Source organism: Momordica charantia (assembly GCF_013281855.1).
Source record: "Momordica charantia cultivar OHB3-1 chromosome 9 unlocalized genomic scaffold, Mcharantia_2.0 BLBB01000009.1, whole genome shotgun sequence".
NCBI lineage: Eukaryota > Viridiplantae > Streptophyta > Magnoliopsida > Cucurbitales > Cucurbitaceae > Momordica > Momordica charantia.
The window spans coordinates 4207078-4228687 of NW_028275167.1; the positions used below are offsets into that span (position 1 = coordinate 4207078).

The following is a 21610-nucleotide window of genomic DNA, read 5'->3' on the forward strand; positions in this document are numbered from 1 at the left end:
TAGTTGTAAAAATATATTAATTTTACTACTTATTCGAATTTAGAAACGATTCTAAAGGAAAGTATGATTGAAAATACGATGTATTTTAACTAGTTGAGTTATACTTAGATTTGTTTCAAAATAGGTCGTTGGCAAGATTCAAAATACTTGATATAAATCCACAATTAAACATCATAGCCGTCATGGAGAAGGTGAGGAGTAATAGTTGGTGCAATGAAAGAACCATAGACAATGCTATGACCAAACAACATGACATGTTTGGTGTCATATTTTTCAAATCTTAATATATTTAAAAATAAATTGGTCTTTAGAAGAAAAAGGGTAATAAAAAGTATATTATTAATTAATTAGGTTAAGTCAACATCATCAGCGCCTGTGGCCTAATGGATAAGGCGTCTGACTTCTAATCAGACGATTGTGGGTTCGAGTCCCACCAGGCGTGAAATTTTTTCCTAACTAATTAAATTCCATTTTTTTTGGGCCGCAAATATGCCAAAGTGGGCCTCCAAAATATATAAACTGGCCCATGTAAAAGCCCACCAAATTTAAAACATAATTATAAGGAAAAAAAATTTATGACTTTTTTCTAACTAATTAAATTTCATTTTTCTTTTGGGCCGCAAATATGCCAAAGTGGTCCTCCAAAATATATAAACTGGCCCATGTAAAAGCCGACCAAAATTAAAACATAATTAGAAGGAAAAAGATATTTATGACGTAGTTTTTTTTAGTTTGACAATAGAGTGGGAATCCGAACCACCATAGGGTTCTTTTTATGATATATGTCTTGACCAATTAATTTTTTTAAGTTGGTAATTATTGAATTTACTTTTTCTATATGTATTATTAAATTACACTAAATTTGCAATTTAAAAGTAAATATATACGTGAAGTAAAAAAAAAAAATAATAATAATAAATAAATATATATATACACACACGTCATTCCGTGAAGTAAAAAAAATATGGTTGCATTTTAAAACTTAATTTATGAATTGAATTAATATCTTCATGCTATTTGCATCTTCCAACCTGAATTGACTTAATCTAAATTTGATTGATTTAAGATTGGTGTAGCTTCTAAAATAATTGTTGTCAACCACATTTTAATAAAATGAGTTGTAATATTAGAAGGATTATTAATCTCGCGTAATAAAATAATACATCAATTAATTGTATCATTGAATATTGTGATTCGTGAAATACTAGTACAACTCAGTTAATTAAAAATATACATTATTGACCAACAAAATTGGAGTTCGAATTCATACTTCTACATATTCAACTAAAAAGTGTCTTTTTGTTTCATTTGCCAAAATGAAAATAATACTTATTATTATTATTATTATTATAAATGGAGTAAGGATTCAACCTAATAGAACTCGTCAACTTATTAAAACAATAGTAATTCAAAAGACTTATGTTTGAATTTCCATTTCATGTTTGATTTAGATGATTTTTACATATATATTTTATTTAATTTAAGTACTTTTTTTTGGGTTAAAATACTAGTTTGGTCAATGTATTTTTAGCTTTGGTTCATTTTGGTCATGTATTTTTAAAATGTTCGGTTTATCTACTTTCAACTTTGGTTCATTTTAGTCTCTGTGCTTTCAAAATGTTTATTTTTATCCCTGAACTTTTAGAAAATGACCAGTTTGGTCCCTTACTTTTATTCTTAATCTAATTTTTCTGGATCAAAATTTCAACACAACACCACCATCAATATATTTATTAAAATGTATACATTACTTTATACTAAAGAGTTTATGTTATATGTAAATTTTTGCAGAGATATCATTTTTTAAAAGTACAGAACCAAAGTTTGAACAAAAATAAACATTTTCAAAACATAAGGACTAAAATGAACGAAAGTACAAGATCAAAATAGTATTTTGACCTACTTTTTTTTAGCATTTTTTATCGGTAATTATCTTTGAAGTACTTAAACTACAGGACTGTGAATCACTTAAATAAAAACTTTTTAGATAATTATTTATGAAGTGTTTCTTCAAAACTAAAATTTCAAGCAATTTGATTTTTTAAACTTATTTATTTATTTATCAATTACCAAACACAATTGGTTTTTAAAAGTACACTTTTAAATGTCTAAATTCACTCATAAAATTGTACTAAACACACTCTAAATCAGTAATTCTTCCAAAGGTGCGTCTGGCGACTAGCTTCTACCGCTAGTGCTTGGACTTGGAAGCAAGCTACAGCTACCTTGAATCAATCAATGAATGAAAAGAAAGCGCTTACCGAGGAATAGAAAGGAAGGACAGGTTGGTTCGAGGGCCCGTTGGTCAACGGAAAGGGGAGGTCCTGATGTCGGGACGGAGCCGTATGAGGCGAGAGTGTCACATACGGTTCCTTTGAGAAGGGTGTGATACCACCACCTATCAGGCCCGACGAGTGGTCCACGGAGCTGCATCCCTACTCACCTGGTCCATGCACATCGCTCTCTCTAGGAGGTTGGCTGCCTATCCTAGATCTTCCCATTTTCAAGAAGATCCCGGAATCGATCTGGTTTAGTATGAGCGATTTATTTAAAAAGTCATCTCAAACATATTACTATTGTCATTAAAAAAAGTTGAGAATTATTTGGTTTCTAAGCTGTCAAGTTTATTCAATTTTGATTTTTAAACCCTCAAAACGTCTGATTTATATTTATGAACTGAAAAGAAAAAAATAATTATTTTTGGTTATTGTTTTATTATTATATATTGTTTTTTTTTCTTGCTTTTAACAAATTAACCATGTAGGTAATATATGTATTAAATATATTGAAGTCAATATGTATTAGAGCATATAAGTCAGTTGGGTCAATTTTGATAATAATAACAATATCCAAATTTGTTATTTTCAAATTCATCACCTAAAAGAAGTTGTTTTGAAAATTTATAGACTAAAATAATTATAATTTAAAAATTGAGGAAGTTAAAAACTCAATTGATGACCCAATCAAAAGCAACAAGTTTAGAAACCGAAATGAGATTTAAGAAATTAGAAAAAAAGAAAAAAAAAGATCAATTTTTTACAATAATCTTTAAATTTTATCAAATTACATTTTAAATTTGGACAAGCAGGGTAATCTTTACCTCAATTTAAAAAAAAACATTACAATTTTTACCTTCTTATAGATTTTCGAGAGTTATTGAAAAATGCAATTTCACGTGTCTAACGAATTATAAAAATATGTAAATATAAAATTGATTGGATATGGACAAAAATAGCATTATAGTTGGACTTTTCTTTATGAAATTGGAAGTTTTAGCTATTTAATGATTGATTTTGTGTGATTTAAAACTTTGAATAATGAGTTAAAAAATTTTTTTTACATTTTTTTAAATGGGTGGATGAATTAGTATAAGTTGAATAGAGTAGAAATTGCAACACTCTATTTAGATGGGAGTAGAATGAGATGAAATTAAAAGTTTTATGAAAGAAATCGATTTGTTTGGTACAGATAGGGATTGAACTCACAATCTATCTCTTAATTGGAAGTACATGTCAATTACAGTTAAGCTATGCTTCTTTTGACAATTATACTCTAATTAATTGAAGTAGAATGAGATGAAATTAAAAAATTTACCAAATTTTAGGATAAAAGTTAATTTTTTTTACAATACGTAAATAAAAATTCAAAACTACAATTATTTTTTTATTGAAAATGAATGTCTCACCCACCTGAACTATGTTCGGTTTCACGTGAAAATTTGATTTCTCCCGACGGAGATAGGAGCAGGGTGAAATGTAAAATCTTGTTTCCTCACCCGCCAACGATCGTCCTCTCACGGTCCAGTTATCGCCAATGGAGCCTCACCTTCATCTTCGCGACGCCTCAATCCTCCGCTCCTGCAGAGTCGATTCAATGGCTTCCATCGGTCCCACTCGGTCCTTCATCTCTTCTTCCCGCGCCCCGTCGCTTAAGCGGAGTTCCGACCAGGCTTCTGATAATGGCCTACAGAGAGATCCGAAGAAGGGTCTGTCTCGAATTCTCAGGAAAGACGCTGCTATTAGAGCTATAGAGCGGAAAGCCAACTCCAAGAAGTACAATAATCTGTGGCCCAAAGCTGTTCTGGAGGCTCTCGATGAGGCTATTCAGGACAATCTCTGGGAGACTTCTCTTAAGGTTGTTTCTTCTTATTTTTGCTGATTGCTACTTTTTGTCTTGTTTTGATTTCGATGTATGTGGAATTTTTCCTGTCTACTGATTGAATTTACTAGTGAAGAGGCCCTGTAAGTTCTGCATTAATTGAGGCTAAAAGGAACAATTTCCACTTTATCATTGAGGAGTGTGCACTCCCTCCAACTCCAGAAACCTTTAGCACTGGAAGTGATGTAAATATTAGGAAATGAATGTAACAAAAAAAACGCGAAGATGAACGTGGAAGCAAGAGAGAAACTGTATGAAGGATGAACTTCTATTCATCGAATTGAGAATTTTTGCAAGTATTTATAGGAAAAGTAAATAACCGACCACTAATCTACACTAACCTACTACTTGGGCCAGTACCCTTCAAATTCTCTCTAAATCAACGCTACAACTCCTTCAAGCCACCAACCTATAAACTCTTCCCAAGTTACATCCACTCTTCCACTAATAAAATAACTTCAAACTATGAAAATAACTATCCAGCATAATGCTAAAAGGTGGAAACACTAATATAAACTAACACATGTTTGCACTAATTCTTAACCATGAAAGACTTAATCAACGAAAAAAACAATGAAACACTTAATGGGAAGGTTCAATTGAAGTATCTTCCCAAAATTTAGGACTTCTCCCATTTCTGAACTTGGAGGCAATACTTTTCTTCATAGAAGCTCTAGTTTTAGCAATTTCAACCCATCGGCCAAAGCTTCTTCTACCTGAAATTTTTGATACTTCATTTCTGTACTGAAAATAAGAAACTTACAATTAAGGAACTGATTTTACCCTCGTATTTTGACAATAAGAGTTATGACCAAATAATTTGGTATATCTCTTCAGATTTTTGGACTACTTCGCCAGCAACGATGGTATGAACCAAGATGCGAAACGTACACAAAATTGTTGATGATGCTGGGTAAGTGCAGGCAACCTGAACAAGCAAGTTTGCTGTTTCAAATTTTGTTGTCTGAGGGGTTGAAACCCTCTATTGATGTTTACACTGCTCTCGTTAGTGCTTATGGTCGAAGTGGCCTCCTTCACAAGGCCATTTCAATAGTAGATGAAATGAAATCAGTTTCTGACTACAAGCCAAATATACATACATATTCAATTCTCATTGACTGTTGCACAAAACTCCGTCGGTTTGATCTTCTGAAGGGCATACTTACTGATATGTCATACCTTGGAATTGCTTGTAATACGGTCACTTACAATACTATAATTAATGGATTTGGAAAAGCTAAAATGTTTGAGCAAATGGAAAGCTTGTTATTGGAAATGATTGAAAGTGGTAGCTGCCATCCAGATTTGATTACATTCAATTCTTTAATAAAAGCTTATGGAAATAGTGAGCAGATTGAGAAGATGGAGAAGTGGTATAATGAATTTCAGCTGATGGGAATCAGACCAGACGTTTGGACATTCAATACTATGATTAGCTCATATGGGAAAGCTGGAATGTATGACAAGATGGTGTCTGTTTTGAATTTCATGGAAAACCGCTTTTTCTCTCCAACAGTTGTTACTATGAATACAATCATTGATGTGTTTGGAAGAGCTGGAAATATTGAGAAGATGGAAGAATACTTCAAAAACATGAAACATCAGGGAATGAAGCCCAACTCTGTGACTTACTGTTCCCTTGTTAATGCTTATGGTAAATCTGGTAATATTGAGAAAGTTGAATCGATTTTGAGGCAAATCGAAAATTCTGATGTGGTACCAGATACGCCCCTTTTTAACTGCCTTATTAATGTGTATGGCCAAGCTGGTGATGTGAAAAGGATGGGAGAATTGTTCTTGAAAATGAAAGAGAATAAATGTGTGCCGGACAACATTACATTTGGTACAATGATTCGGGCATTAAATGCTCAAGGCATGACCGAGGCTGCTCAAAGATTGGAGAATAAGTTGCTTGCCACCAGAGATGACAAGGTAAATTAGTGCTTATTTATGATTTTACGTAACAGTTGATTATAATAATGTTGTCATGTCAATCATTTTCCTATCCTATACGCTTCTGTGGAAACATCTTTTTATGCTGACATAAGAAGATCTCTTACTTTCTAGTGCCTTTTCCTCCCTGCTGATTTTATGTTCTCGTGTATCGAACCTTTTCAATCCTTTTACATCCTATTGGTTTGATGTGCAGTGAGGTGGGCACGGAGAGAAAACCTGGCTTGACAAGAAAACAGTGCTTAACACTTCCCTAGTGGGGAAGACCCACAATGCTGCCACCGAGGGCATGGTTTTTTAAGGGATCTCTGTCTTCATTAGAGCAAGCCATACTTCTCAATTCATTAGGTAGACTTTGTTCATTAATCGGAACTGTCACAATACAAATTTAAACCTAAGATTCCCATATTGTTTCTTTTGTTATTACTCGCTTGTTTGATTATAAATGGTTTCCCTGTTGGATAACACTTTTCACAACCAAGTTTTGTGAATATTCAGGCTCAAAGTAGATCGCAAATCTAGCAAAAGTTTGTGTTTTGTGAAGCGGCAATGAATATCTTTCACTGCAAGGAAAGTTTCTTGATGGTCTTTTTCGTTGACATGTAAGCGCACCATTTTCTGTTCTTTATCTAATTGGCGCAAAGAATTTCTTATGAGTTACGATAGAGACTGTAATGTGTACAATCCCAGAAGTCACCTCTCATTTCAATTGTTTGCATAAAAATGCAGAATGCTATTGGTTTAAGGATGAGACCAACTCTGCCTGTAACCAAATCTAAATTTTTCCAGTTATAGTTGCATTCGTGACACCGTATAACAGTATACTTTTATGTTTGCACTTACAATTACAATCCTAATTACTGTCTAATATTTTTATATTTGACAGGAAAAATTTGTTCTTCAGCTGTGATCCCACCATCCACATGAGCTTAGTAGGACTTACTATTGGATTTTTTGTTTTAATATTGTTCCAAATGAAACTTATTTTAAAAATATAGTTATTTAATTAAAAATATTGTAGGTTTTGAAACTTATTTTAAAAATATTGTACTTTTAAAAAACAGAAGGTTGGTAAAATTTGAACGTGGTCGTCTCACCATGTGCTGGTCGGTTCATTTTTTGAAAAAAAAAAAAACATTTTGTTATATTTTATATTATTTAGTAGTTTTAATGTAAAAAACTGCTTAGTGGTGTAGCGAATGTACTATTATCCTAATATTTCGTAAAAAAGAGAAAAGAGATGATTAATGCATGACCCAAGATTTGAACTTGGGATGGAAGAGTTATTATGGTAACAGTACACCCACCGCACCACTAAACAATTTTTTACATTTGAACTACTAAATAATATATAATATAACAATTTGTTTTTTTTTTCCAAAAATGAACCAACCGGATGAAGAGACGACCATGTTGCTTCGAGAAACGACCACCTCCTAAATTTAAAACAAATTTACTAGGCGTAACTATTATATTTTTAAAAAAAGTTTCAAAACATACCATGTTTTAAATATTTTTAATTAAAATACAATATTTTTAAAATAACTTTTATTACTAACATTATTAATAAAAAACACCCGACTTCTATTCCTTCTCAAGGCAATCAAAGTTAGCAACAGAATGTTCTTCTCTGATCTTTTCAGAGCAATCCGAATATAACAAATGATTTGGTGCTGGAGGAGGTTGAGCTCTCTAGCATATGCCTTGCGATGGCTGGAATTGGACTACAGCTCAACTCAAGGTGCCCTTTCAACTGTTGTACCATGGCCTGTCGCCCTGTTGCATAATCTTCTGGTATCTTTCACTGTGACAAATACAGTGGCCTGGTGGCCCGTTGCCCATCACATAATCTTCTAGTATCTTTCACTGTGAGTGTGAGCCAAGTTGTGCTCATCTAAACTTGTCCGTAGGCATCCTTGCAACTACATTCCTACTTTACAGCTGCCTATAGAAGTAGAGGTCTAGGTTCTGAGGAAAACACAGACTAATGGTTCCGACCATATTGGCATATTTTGCTTGTAATTTGAATTTTCTGCCTTCTGATTTGATACTTGATTTGTAAGATTCTTTGTAGGGATTTAATTTGAATAGGATAGGGAAGGATAATTCTTTTTCCTTTCAATTAATTTGGAGGATAGGAATGGAGAATACATTCTCTTCTATGTTCTTGGAAGATTGAGTCAGAAATTGCTTTCTAGAAACCTCGAGCCTCATTCGAGAAACTTTTGAACTTTTCTCGATTTCTCCAAATTGAAGAATGGAAAGAGAACAAAGATTAAAATTTTCTATGAAGTTGAAGATGGGGAATCTTCAACATTGCACGCTTCGATGTTTTCCTTAATGAGTTATGTCATATTCAAATCATTGGTTGGTTTGTATATTCGATGTTAATCAGATTTCAATTGGATCATTCTTGGACATTCATCCAACCAGCCCAATCACAAAACTTGGCCCTCTAGTGTTAGGAACATGGGGTGGGCTCCTTGGCCATTTTCTAAGTTCAAAGTGAAACATTGACACATGCCACTTGAAATTTGGAAGGAAAAGCAAACCAAAGCATTTGCCATTTAATATGTGTGGTATAAACTTTTGTGTGGCATAAACAGGACTATTAAATTGCTCTTCTTTGGAAATTCTTGAAGAGTAGTCTACAGAAGTTGGTATAGAAAAGAAGCCAAATATCTGTGTGAATGGAATTAGAAGAGTACAAAAAAGAGTGGGTCAATTTTGAAACAAAAACTAAAATCATGACTTGAAATGAAAGAAAAAAGGAAGTTTCCAAAAGGTCAATGAATAAAAATTAAAAAAAGAGAGGGTTGAATTGAAGACTTGGTAAAGCGAAATGAAACCAGTGAGGAAACCAATAAGGTGGGTGGTAGTGGAGCAATGAGAAAGGGAAGCCATGGCCAAGGCTCCTCCAAACAGTGGGTTAAGAAGTTGGATAAAGCAAACCTATAGTTCTTCATTTATTCATTGGAAGGTTCGCTGTCTGGGTTGAGCAATATTGTGATCAACGCAGGACTCGAACGCCCCTATTTCCAAGGTAAAGCAAACCCATAATTCATAATTCATAAATCTGTTTTGAAAAGAAGAAACCATTGGAAGGCATCATTGTTTTTGGGAATTTGTTGGTGGTGATGAGAGTGAGACCAATGTGTTTTTGTTTTATGTTTTTTCAACCCCCAATAATTTCGGACATGGGTCAATGCTAAGGACTTGTTTTTGGATGGATGGACACAATATTATTCCTATTCCTATTCCTATTCCCATTCCTTTTGATTGTGTGGTGTGACAGTTTATGGGATTTCTTTTCTAATTTATATTCTGATCTGAGGACGGATTTGACCAAACCCACAAAAGCATATTCTTATTCATTTTTGCGGCACATCGTTGATTCAGTACCAACTTGTGTTTTATTAGAAAAAAGAAAGAAAAAAAAAAGTTAGGTTTTAAGTATTCTTTTGATCTCGCTCCGAGAGGTAGCCCACTTGATAAGGATCTCAAATCTCTTAGTCATACCGACTCGAAGATCTCAAGCTTGATATCTCTCGAATATGAACTTTGGGGCGGGTGCAGGGACCTCTGGATATAGGGTTGCAAAGCTTTAACTCCCAGTTATATATATTAAAAAAAAATACTCTTTTTGTCCATATACTTTCAAAATGCTTAGTTTAGTTCTTATATTTTCAACTTTGGTTTATTTTAGTTTTTGTACTCTTGAAATGTTTGTTTCGATCCATTTACTTTTTTTAAAGTGACCATTTTTGAACCATCATGAGATGACCTAGTGGTAAATAAGAATATAAATAACAAAGGGTTTAGAGGGAATGAGTTCAAACCATGGTGGCCGCCACCTACCTAGGATTTTATATCCATTAGTGGAGGTGCCTGCAAATTGGCCCAGACACACGGATATCAAAAAAAAAAGTGACCATTTTTGTTCTTTTTTTTTTCATTTTTATCTCATTTGTTATAATCAAAATTTTAGTATGATACGTCACTCGTTCCATTTCTTAAAATGTATCTATAAATCTGTAACACAAAATTTGTAAAATGATTGTTTTATTTTCTCATTTTCAAAATTCCGTTATTCTAGCCAAAGCAAGTATAACTTAGTGGTAGTTGACATATATCTCCAACCAAGAGGTCGTGAGTTCCATTCTCCCACCCCACATGTTGTACTAAAAAAAACCGTTATTCTACAAATTGTTTGTGATTGTTCCAGAAGAAATGAAACATAAGATACAATGCTAGATGTAGAGGTATATAATAGATCGATATGAACATCATGAGCTGTCCAGTAATAAAACCTGTTGTTTTTTATACTTTCTTCTCGGTTCCTTATCACACAACGGAGCTCGAACAAGTAAGAGATAAGAGGGCCCTATGGAGAATGTGGTTAGAAATTCCAGTCCAACCACAGCGACCAAATTGATTATCTAAGAAAATGAATATAGGCTAATTACCACTAAACTATGTTCATGTTTTGTTTTTTTTTAGTTTTTGAAAATTATGTTTTTTTCCTCACAATCTCTTTGATACAATTTAACTATGGTTAGAAACACACACGTGTACCTTTAGTCAAATTTCTAAAACAAAAACAACTTTTTGAAAATTACTTTTTAGTTTTCGAATTTTAGCTTAGATTTTGAAAATGTTATAAAAAAGTAGATGAAAAACCAAAACAAAGTAGTTATCCAACGCGACCTTTAGTTAGTGTGCCATTAACATTTTGCAGGTGTCCAACGATAAAAGAATTGAAATCTAAGATCTTTTATTAATTATAGTACCGTATTAAATCGACTTATTAAATCTTCAAATTCAAACGAGATAGGAAGAATAATTGTAATCTCTTTCAACTTTTCCAAATTCATGAGAACTAACACAAACACTTGATTTTTTAAATCATTTGAATCCTTGGTTTCTTGATAATTCATGATTGGATATGGAATTGGATTCCTTTCATCTTCTAACATTCACACAGAGATTTCAAAAAGTTGGGTTTCATAGTTGTAGCAGACTGACCAATGGGAATCAGACAAGTGGTAGAGAAACAGAATGATTCCCAAGCATTCCTAGCTAGCTAATTCAAGGGACCTACTTTTCCATTTATCATTTTAGATTCTTCTTTTCCCATTTCATTTTTCTTAGTGTTCATCAATTGCTTCAAATTTAACATCATCCTTTGCTCTCAAAAGGAAACTTTTACATTATATTATGTTTTAATATTGTATCCCACTTGTTTAAGGTTTTCATCATTATTTACCCCCTATGCATTGTAATCAAGTAAATCGTTGTCGGGACATTTAGTTCGCTTTTACTTTTGTATTGGTATGACATTATCTCTTCAAGGTCAAAAATTACCTTTGAGCTCTCCACGTCAAAGGGTTTATACCATAGAGATGATAACTAGCAGCTGATCATTCGATTCATTGTAAATATCGACTACTAGACATGAATTTACTCTACTGAACTCTATTAACAGTGATATTGCCCTTATTCATGAACTCCTACTTTTTCGACACATGACTTTAACGGTACCCTTAACATCTTCACTTAAAAAATTTTATATGAACCCTAAATTGCAAATTGTGGGGGAGGGGGGAAGATTAGCCCTAGCTATGGGCTAACATTGGAGAAGGAAAGTCAAAGAAAGGACACATAAATCAAAGTGCTCCACTAGCTAGCTTTGTTTACATTCCATGGCAATAATTATAAGTTCCTTCTTTTGGAGAGAAAAAAATATTGGTATCTTTACAAAGTTTGAAGGTTGAACGGAGGAATGGGCTCAAAAGGAGCTCTATGTAGTGCCATTTAGTAATAAAGAAACAAACCCTTAATGTAGTCTCATCTTTCACAAGTCATGACAACTCAACTATTTTTGGTGCCTTTTTTCCCTCATTGAATGGTTTGAACATCAAATGGTGTGACAACAAGAAAACTTGGACCCCTTAATTTAAGGGCAAGGTGTCCAATTGTCATCCCATGCATCATTGAATCTAGACCTTATAATCTATACCTAAAAAATAATGTGTCCAATTGTCAAAAGATAACTGATCTTACAAACTTCCACTCTTACACACGAAAAGATCAACGATTTAATCTTTTCAATTGGATCATAGATGTTATTTGAATTAAAAGTCATATCGAATCATTTATGCTTCTAACATGACCATTGATCGAAACGAATCTCTTGATAAACCACGACAATAGAATTCGTAAAATATACATGGGTCGCAAGAAAATGAAACTCACCATTTTGGTCACCCAATAACCAAGGGAAAAAGATAAGTGGAAAGTGACTTTGAGTCACTAGGGGTTCGTTTGGTAATGTTCTTTTTTTTTTTCTGTCTCTTTATTTTTAATGAAGAAAAATGTGTTACAATGGTTTCAACCTCCAAGAATTTAAGTATGATAAAATAAGATTTTTATTTATATTTTGGAATAAATTAGAAACGGGAACAAGAAAAAGAAACTTGTTTTGATTGTTCCCAAAATTTTTATATAATGGTGGGAATGTTCCCAAAAAAAAGGAAGAAATAAGAAACAAAATTAGTTGAAAAATATTTAGATTTCTTAACAAAATTGGACACGAAACAAGAAATGTGAATGTTACCAAACGAGCCCTAGGTTACAAAAATCCTATAGGTTGAGCTTTGCTTATTCTTTAAGTTGGGGTTTTTTTTTTTTTTTTTCAATTTTTGCCTCCCTTATGACTTATTAGGGTTTCATGCATAGCCACACATCACCATCCCATTTTTCCCATAGATAATGCTCTTCTTCTCCTCCTTATTATTATTATTATTATTATTTTTCTATCTTTAATTTGCTCTCTTTGTCACATTTTTCCAAACTTGATTTTGCAAAGTGAAGCAAAGAACAAATATATTGCAATGTACCAGAAAGTCAAAAATTGGGTTTCTTTTTAAGTTTCTCTCTTCTTGATTGGGCTAAATTTCATCCCCATTTTTTGCAAAATTTTAAGGGTTTATTTTAGAATTTTTTTCTACTTTTCATTTTTCAAATTTTTTTATTAATTGCATGGATTTGTAGACGATAATGGATGACGTATTATAGAGATTAATGTGTTAATATGGGTATCTCTTGAAGTTGTTCTTTTGTTAATTGGGTAAAATTTCATCTCCATTTTGTCCAAAAATTTAAGAATTTATTTTGAATTAGTTTCTAGAATAGTTTAATTATTTCTAATCATTAATTTTTAATCATTTATTCAATGAAACATCAAACCATTATTTTAATTATTTCTAATAAAAAAAAATATTTGGAATTAAATTTGAACGAAAATTTGGCATATATATTATTAATCCAAAAGAAATTGTTACATATAATTAAACGAATTAAATAAGATTGAGCTTAAATTTTTTTTAGTCCAATAGCATTGACTCAAACCTACAACCTTTTCATCGCAAGGTTAAGATAAGATAAGTTTAATTTAATTTAAAAGCAAAGAGATTTTTTTAGCTTTTTTTAATAACTAAAAAATGGCATCAATTATCATATGCATGAAATATTTGTTAGGTATGATCTTATTATTGTTGTTGTTGTTATTATTATTTGTGAAAGACAATTTGGATAAAATCTTTGGAAAGCTCTATCACTATCCATTAGATTTGCTCCCTACTTTGGCAAGGAAACATAATTTTCTTTAGGCCCTTTCCTTTCTTTAATTATAGGCTTTGCTTTTTTCCTTGGTCATTTCAACCCAACTTTTACAATTATTAACCTTTTCCCCCAAAAATTGACAATCCAACTATACTAATTTTCTATTATTAATGATAATGAGGTAAAAAAAAATTTACATTTACTTATATCTTTATATTTAATTGATCGAGTCAAATTTGACCTTAAAATTTTGATTTCATCAAGAACTCTAAACTTAAATTGGGACTAAACCAATAATACCATCTATTATTAGTGGAATTTATATTTTTCCTTCAAAGATTTATATGATTGGTATGAATATCTTTGTATTAGATCTTTTAGTTGTATTAGATGATTTTAGCTAGGTTTGAATGTCTTGGTATCGAGTTTAAGTGCACCTTTTTACGTGGTTAGTTTTGTGGCTAGGTTTGAGTGTTTTTGTGGATGACGTTGAGATATTTCTATGGTTTATTTAAGATTTGTTTGATAACTATTTTGTTTTTGTTATCTAGTTTTCAAAATTAAACCTATAAATACTACGTACCCTCGCTATTTTGTTTCTGACGTAATTCTCAAAAATGTTTTCAAAATCTAGTTAAGTTAAGTTTTGAAAATTTTAAAAAAAAATTTATAAACTTATTTTTATTTAAACTTGACTAAAAAAATTTAATGTATTTTTATGAAATGTAAATAATATATTAAAGAAATTGTTACAAAACCAGCCTAATTTGTGAAAATAAAAAACTAAAAACAAAATGATTTTTAAAATGCATTGTTGAGTGAATTTTATAATTTGAGTTTGGGGAGTTATTAACTTCCCCACTTATTCAAACTTAGAATATTCACTTCAATGATATTAAAAGTTAATTAAGCTTTAAATTGACTTTGAGAATTGAAATAAAATTTTCCTTAATTAGTACCATAGAGTAACTTAGAAAGCAAGAGTGAACAAAATTCAATCTAAATATTTATTGATAATAATACTTAACAAATTAATTCTATACATTTGAAAATTTTATTCTTAGTATGGAACTAACTTGAAAAACCCATGCTATCCTTTCCAAAATTTTCTATTTATTATCAGATTGAGATGAGTATTTTTGGTATGTTTAAACTGGATTTGTAAAATTTAGTTAATTAACTTTCAAAATTCTTTTAAGGCAGATTAGAAAAGGAAAATATCATAGCTTAAACCGAATTTCTCCCTTTTTTTTTTTTTTTTTTAAGTATTTGAACCTTCAACCTCAAGAGAAAAAGGTAGTTGCTAATTACAGCTAAGTTAGGTTCAAGTTAGTAATTAGCAATTCAACCCTATTTAAAGTAAGATAATTTTAAACGTAAACATTATTTTATCATACCTCCAAAATATCAAAAAAAAAATTCAAATTTATTTCTTAAACTCTTATCTTCAATTGACACAATTACCTCAAAAGCCCACAAATTTAAAGTCCCAAGCAACAACCTAGAGCCTCAAAAAATACAAACTTTTAGCCTAACATATTTAACATTAACTTCACATTGTACAAAATTGGCCCCAAGTCAAAAACTTTAGAAAAATAACAAAGGAGGGAAATTAATCCAAATATATGAGAATAGGTATAGATTGAGTCAATTTTGTTACCCTTCTTAGAAACTTCCAAAATCTAGTGGGTTTTGAGCATATCAAGGGGTTAACTTTTTTCCCTTTTTTTTTTTCAAAAGTGGGACCCAACAATAAAAATTATTTGAACATAACACATAATTCCATAAATGCTTCATTGTCATTTTGCTCAATTCTCAAGCAAAATCCCAAAAAATTATTGTTTTATTTTCTTCCCAAAAAGAGAAAAAAAAAGGTGAAAGAGGAAGAAAATGTCAGTATATATATAACAATGGCACAAATAATCTTTTTATGTCAAAGTTATTTGTTAAAATATAAAATTTATCTATTTAATTGAAGAATCTCAATTTTATTTCTTTACGAGTCTTCTAACATTTCTTTTTTCCTTTCAATTTTGAAATAAATCACGATCATGTAGAAAAAGGCTATTGTTTGGGTCAAATTTAACTTCAATTTTTCTTTTTTGAGAATGATGTTTTTCCCATGGAAGAAAAAGAAAAAAAATTCAAACACATAATTATAATTATTTTAAGAATTCAACTTTTGATATATTAATGTAGGTTGTCGAATGCGTCCAAGTTTGAATCGTTTATTTTTCATACTTGATTTGATTTTAGGAAACATTAAATTAGTTGCTTTAAATAAATTAAATTAGTACATTCAAGATTATTTAGCTTTATCGTCATTTCTTTGTGAATTTTGTTAAATTTTATTTTAGTAGTCTATACATGGATCTTTAAATTTTAAAAAGTTAAAAATTTTGTCTAATATTTGACATAAAAAATTATTTTAGTCTTAATCATTAATCTTCTATTAATCATTCCTCGAAATTTGAATTTGGCAAACACTAATATATCCTTAAAAATCTAGTTATAAAATAATTGAACAAAATATTGCTTGTGTTATTAATTCTATTAAATACTTTATAAAAGATAAACCAAAATTGTTTTTTTTTTTAATTCATGAATTAAACCAAATATTTGAAAGTTATAAAATTTAGAAATAAACATAAATTTAGGGACACGTGTCGACTTCTACTTAAATTGAAAAGATTTTTATGGCGACAAGATTTTTAACGTGGGCCCCACGCGGTGACTCCGCTGCAGCCTGCAACAGCAAAGCAATGGACACGTGTCGACTTCTTAGAACAATATAGTGACACGATTTCTATATGCATCACGTGTCTTTCTGTTTTTCCTTTTTCCTTTTTAAGAACCCTTCCATGAAATTTCATTTGGTATTAATTAAAACAGCTCTAAAATTTTAATTTAAAAAAATAATAATAAATGCAAATATACTTTTTTTTTTATATATACAACAATTTAGTAAGATATGTGTGTGTCATATCCTAATTTAAATCAATGTTAATTAACCATACACTAATAATTTAAACAAAACTCAATGATTAAACCGTATAATCTTTTTTATAGATCAAATTTATGTAGTTATAATAATAATAATAATAATAAGTCATAGGTCTAGTACCTCACTTGATGATGGACGGTAGGTTTGAATCCTATCATTATATAAGTAGAGAAATTTTCACTTTTAATATGTATTTATATGAAATATCCTAAACTTTTCATTTTTTTAAATATAGCATTATTAGTATATTTTAGGCTTCATTTTAATTTGACTCTGAATTTTGTTATTTTTATAAAATTTTAAACTTAGGTTCAAAAATACATATGTTGTTTTACTTCAATGTAAATTTCCTAAAACAGAAAAGAAAAAGAACAAATTTTTGACACATGTTTTGATTAGCGTGGTTCAATAGCTACTTAGATGGAAATTCTAACCATAGATACGGTCTTTATGCTGCTACTACTACAATTCAAATTAATTTTATCTTTTTCAATTATCCTAGCCAGAACTTTTACTCAGGAGGTACATGCATAAAGGTTTAGAACTCGAATCTTATCTTATTCTTAAGGACATGACTCTACCCATTCTTGAACTCTCTATCAAGCTTCACCCAACTTACCTTTCCTTTTTGGAGGGGGCCAAAGAATTGTCTCCACGGGCTACCAACAGTCGTTCTTCATAATTCTACTAAACACGTCGATCATCTCCTTGCGTTGATTTTTTTTTTTATCTCCACCAGCTACCCAACAGTCTTTCTTCGGAATTCTACTGAACGGGTTGATCCTCCCCTCCCGTTGATTTTTTTTTAATAAATATTAGATATGTATAATTACTATATGTATTTTAAAAATGAACTACTAACTTATTGAGCGAGAAATAAGAGCAAAATAGTTTATCCTAAAATTTATATTATTATACTACAACAAATTAGTGTCAATGCAATACGAATAATATATTATAAAAAATGAATAAATTAGAAACGGAGTACATCCACTACAAGGGTTGACTTCCATTTAAAAAAAAAATAATCAACTATTAGTTATCATCTTTGATTCATCCCACTACTAAGCAGCATGTACGGTTCAATTCATTTATTATTTTTATTATATAGTTTACATGTTAGTGTATTACTATTTGCAATATTTTATGTACTCATTTTCATAAAATAATCTTATGTTTAAATTATTTTCTACATAGAGTTTCTATTCATCTCATTATGCAATTTATTCCACATTTGCACAAATATCCCCCAAGGACAATAAAATTAATATCAATAAATACCTAGCTAACTTGAATATAGCTCAACTGATTAAAATAATATCATCGACCAAAAAGTTTGAAGTTTGAATCTCCACTTCCACATGTTGTTGAATTCAAAAAATATATATCTACCTAACAAAAACAAAATTCGGAAATTTCAATAGAACATGTCTTTGAAAAAAAAAATAAAGGTCATGAGAATAAAAAATAGCCAAAATAAAATATTTAAAAATTCAAGCTCTTAAATTTTAAAAAGTATTTAATAAAGTCATGTATTTTTATAATATCACGTCTAATATATATATATATATATATATATTTTTGATTTACTAGAATTTTTTTTGTTAGAGACCTATTAATTAAATAAAATAAAAAATGAAATGGATGGATGGGAAACAAAATGGATTAAAGACAAAAAGAAATCAAATAATATAAGATGTGTTATCAATTTTGTAAGCATAAGGAAGGGGAGAGTGAGCTTCACTTGGCCATTTTTCTCTCTTCTTTCTCAATTCACATGGCCAAAAAATGACCCACATTTGTTTTTTTTTCCTATTACTTTTGAGGGGGAAAATCTCAATTTTTATTTTTATTTTATTCATGTTTGACAACTTTTTTTTTTTCAAAAAAGAAAAAAAAAATCATTTACCATCAATTTCTTTATTTTTAGAGTTCAGATTCAACTAATTTTATTTTAGTTCTTTGGATTTTGTGTAAAACAACTATATTAATTATTTTTGTTAATTTCTTGTAAATCGTTTATTAATTATTTTTTTAAAGAGGTGCATTAATACTGAAAAGCCACTTGGGCTGGTTTGAGATCACACATGTATTAAAAGTCTATTTTTTTTTTCAATTAAACTAATTATGGGATGGAAGACAGAACCATTAATTTGACATTTGAGATGATCATACACGTTTTATCTATCGATTATTATTAAACTAGGTTCGGATTCACAGTTAGATAATTAGTTTTAATTTATTTACGGCATAATTTAGGGATAAAAACACGACCTCTGAACCTACCCAAAAATTCCAAAACTATATTAGTACTAAGTTTGAATATTCAAGGAGTAAAATATGATTTATAATTTTTTTTTTCTTAACAAACTACATTGTCTTATTTTGATTTTCCAATATTTTTGCCAAAATGTACACATGCATGCAAGCTAACTATTTCTCTTAATCACATGTGCTTAAAGTTTAATATATTCGACCCCCATATAATAATTATTAATAAAAAAAAAGTTGACTAAAATTATATTTGAGAGACCACTCTTGAATTATATACAATGTTTCTAACTATTAGGAAATTTCAAAAATCAATGTTGTGGACTGAACTGACCACCTCATTTTCTTCATTTTGACAAAGTGGCCTTTATGACCACTTTTTTTGGGACGACAATAAAGTAAAAACTATTCTTGTCTTGAAATAATATTTTAATATTAATTTACAATCTTATTTACAGACTTAAACCCAGATTTCAACAAAGTTCGTCTCTATTATTTTTATTATACTTTAATTAAAGTTTGTTAGATGTGACTATGATGAATGACGAGTAATAAAAATGTATTTTATAGGCGATAGATAATTAAGTTCATGATATGATGTTTTGTTTGAATGATATGGGGTATAATGACTTATATATTGTATGCGAGAAATAAATTTTGTGATGTGTATTTTATTTAATTTTCAATATTGAAAAAAATTAGATTATAAGATTTAAGTTTTAATTGGTACTCAATGTGTTGGTGGTGGATTTTCACACTTACACGTGGGCTTATAATGATTGGATCTTAGATAATAATACACATGGTAAGCAATAAATCTTAAGTTTCATTACCTCGGACACATTCACATGTGCCTTCGAGCCGACGTCTTGAGTGGCCGAGCCGAACCAAATGCTTGAATATGTTGCTTATTACTTCGGCTAGTTTATTGGTCTTACCTCGGCTCAGTCTCAGACTCCGACAGATTTTACGACAACACGCCGTGATTCACGGCAACCTTAAAGAGCCGTTGAGGCACTGTCGGGACGGTTGTCGGAGAGATCGCCTATAAATAGATCCATTTTCCTCATTTCAAGGTACGCAATCATACCAATTCTTTTTTTCGAGTTGACTTGAACACTTGCTGACTTTAGCATCGAAGTATCTACTCTGTTTTGCAGGTTCTCTGTATAGCAACCGGAGCTCATTGCTTAACTCATCATTGCCGAACCGAAGCTTAGAGACTTGGTTAATTCTTGATCAAACACAACATAAACTTGAACATAATTTAATCGGCCATAAGATTAGAGATTCGAATTCCTACCCTGACGGTGAAATTAAAAAAACTAATATTGAATATTTTTTTTAAATCGATGTATAATCCATAATAATTAAAGTGCCTTTTGATAACCAACTTATTTTAGTATTTTTTTATTTTCAAAATTTCTGTTGATTTTTGTACAATTTAGTTTGTAGTTTTTCATACACACATATATAGACACACACATTAAGTTATATACACACACACACTACATACCTTTTAATAACCAATAATGAATTACAAAAGTAAGATTTGTACACTTAATTTTTAAAATTGAAAAAAAAATGAAATGGTTATCACTACTGGCATAGTGTGGATCTATGACCCAATGGAGATGACCCTTTTCCTCCATCCATTTGATGGATAACAAGTCTCGCAACGTCGATTAAATATTGGGCGGTCGTCGACACTCCTACTTATAGGAGTCCAATTGGAGAAGCCACACGTCCAAGTTATAAAAAAATGAAATGGTTATCGAACGAAATTTTAAATATTAATTAATTCATGTTTTCTTTTTCTTTCTTTTAAGCATGTAAGATCTTGAAAACAAAGTATGAATATTTTGCTTTTAATGATTAAAAATTTCGATGCGATATGTGTCAAAATACATTTAATAGTTTAATTAGATAAGCATCTCGAATTTAACATAAGATCTTTTGTACGGTTGGAAATGACTCATATAATAAGATCTTATTAAAAGGACAGATATTTTCATATTGGTGGATGATTTTTATTTTTATTTTCTTTTTTTCATTTTATGGATGTTGGTTGACAAGTAATTAAACAGATGAGCTCAACAATTGACCTTTTTTGAAACAAAAAATATTTATAATTAATGCACTATCAACCCCATTCACAAATATATATATTTGATTTATTATATTATTTGTTGACATTGTACTGTTTAAACATTTTAAATTTAAAAAGATACCTTTCTTGTCCATGAGATTTAATTTAGGTGTCAAGGTCTAAGTTCTGAAAATTTCAATTGCCAATTTTCCATTACCTATAGTACAAGATATTTTTATTAGATTTGAGGCTGATCTTGAATTTCTAATTTAGTCCATAAATTTGAAAATGATTTCTCCTTCTACTCTAAGAAATTTGAGAGAGAATTCGATTTTTTGCCCACGAATTTTTAATTCTAAACTTTCAATTTTGTAAAAAATAGACGTTAGATTTAGATGGAGGTTACAATTTGTTATTCTAGTAAAATTTGTTTTAAATATTGTTAAAAAATATTATCAGGTACGTAAAATGAATTATAAAAAATTAATGTGGCTTCAAATAAATATGATATA

At 30.3% G+C, this 21610-nt stretch overlaps 1 protein-coding gene and 1 non-coding gene across 5 annotated transcripts; both read left to right on the forward strand.

Annotated features, from left to right (window-relative positions):
* The first annotated feature begins 369 nt into the window (after positions 1-369).
* On the forward strand, positions 370-442 carry TRNAR-UCU (transfer RNA arginine (anticodon UCU)). Its single transcript has one exon. It is a non-coding gene; the product is annotated as a tRNA-Arg (tRNA).
* A 3261-nt stretch (positions 443-3703) lies between these two features.
* On the forward strand, positions 3704-8233 carry LOC111020779 (LOW protein: PPR containing protein). 4 transcript variants are annotated; one of them, XR_015787433.1, is made up of 6 exons: positions 3704-4134; positions 4996-6090; positions 6308-6459; positions 6610-6713; positions 6998-7043; positions 7755-8233. XR_015787433.1 is itself a non-coding variant. In XM_022297553.2 (3 exons), the coding sequence occupies exons 1-3, from the start codon at positions 3814-3816 to the stop codon at positions 6308-6310; spliced, it is 1419 nt and encodes a 472-aa protein (XP_022153245.1). In that variant the 5' UTR covers positions 3704-3813; the 3' UTR covers positions 6311-6578. The 4 variants fall into 4 exon arrangements, 1 of the variants encoding a protein (XP_022153245.1); XR_015787432.1 differs by having other exon boundaries at positions 6998-8233; XR_002602748.2 differs by lacking the exons at positions 6998-7043; positions 7755-8233 and having other exon boundaries at positions 6610-6945.
* Positions 8234-21610: the final 13377 nt, after the last annotated feature.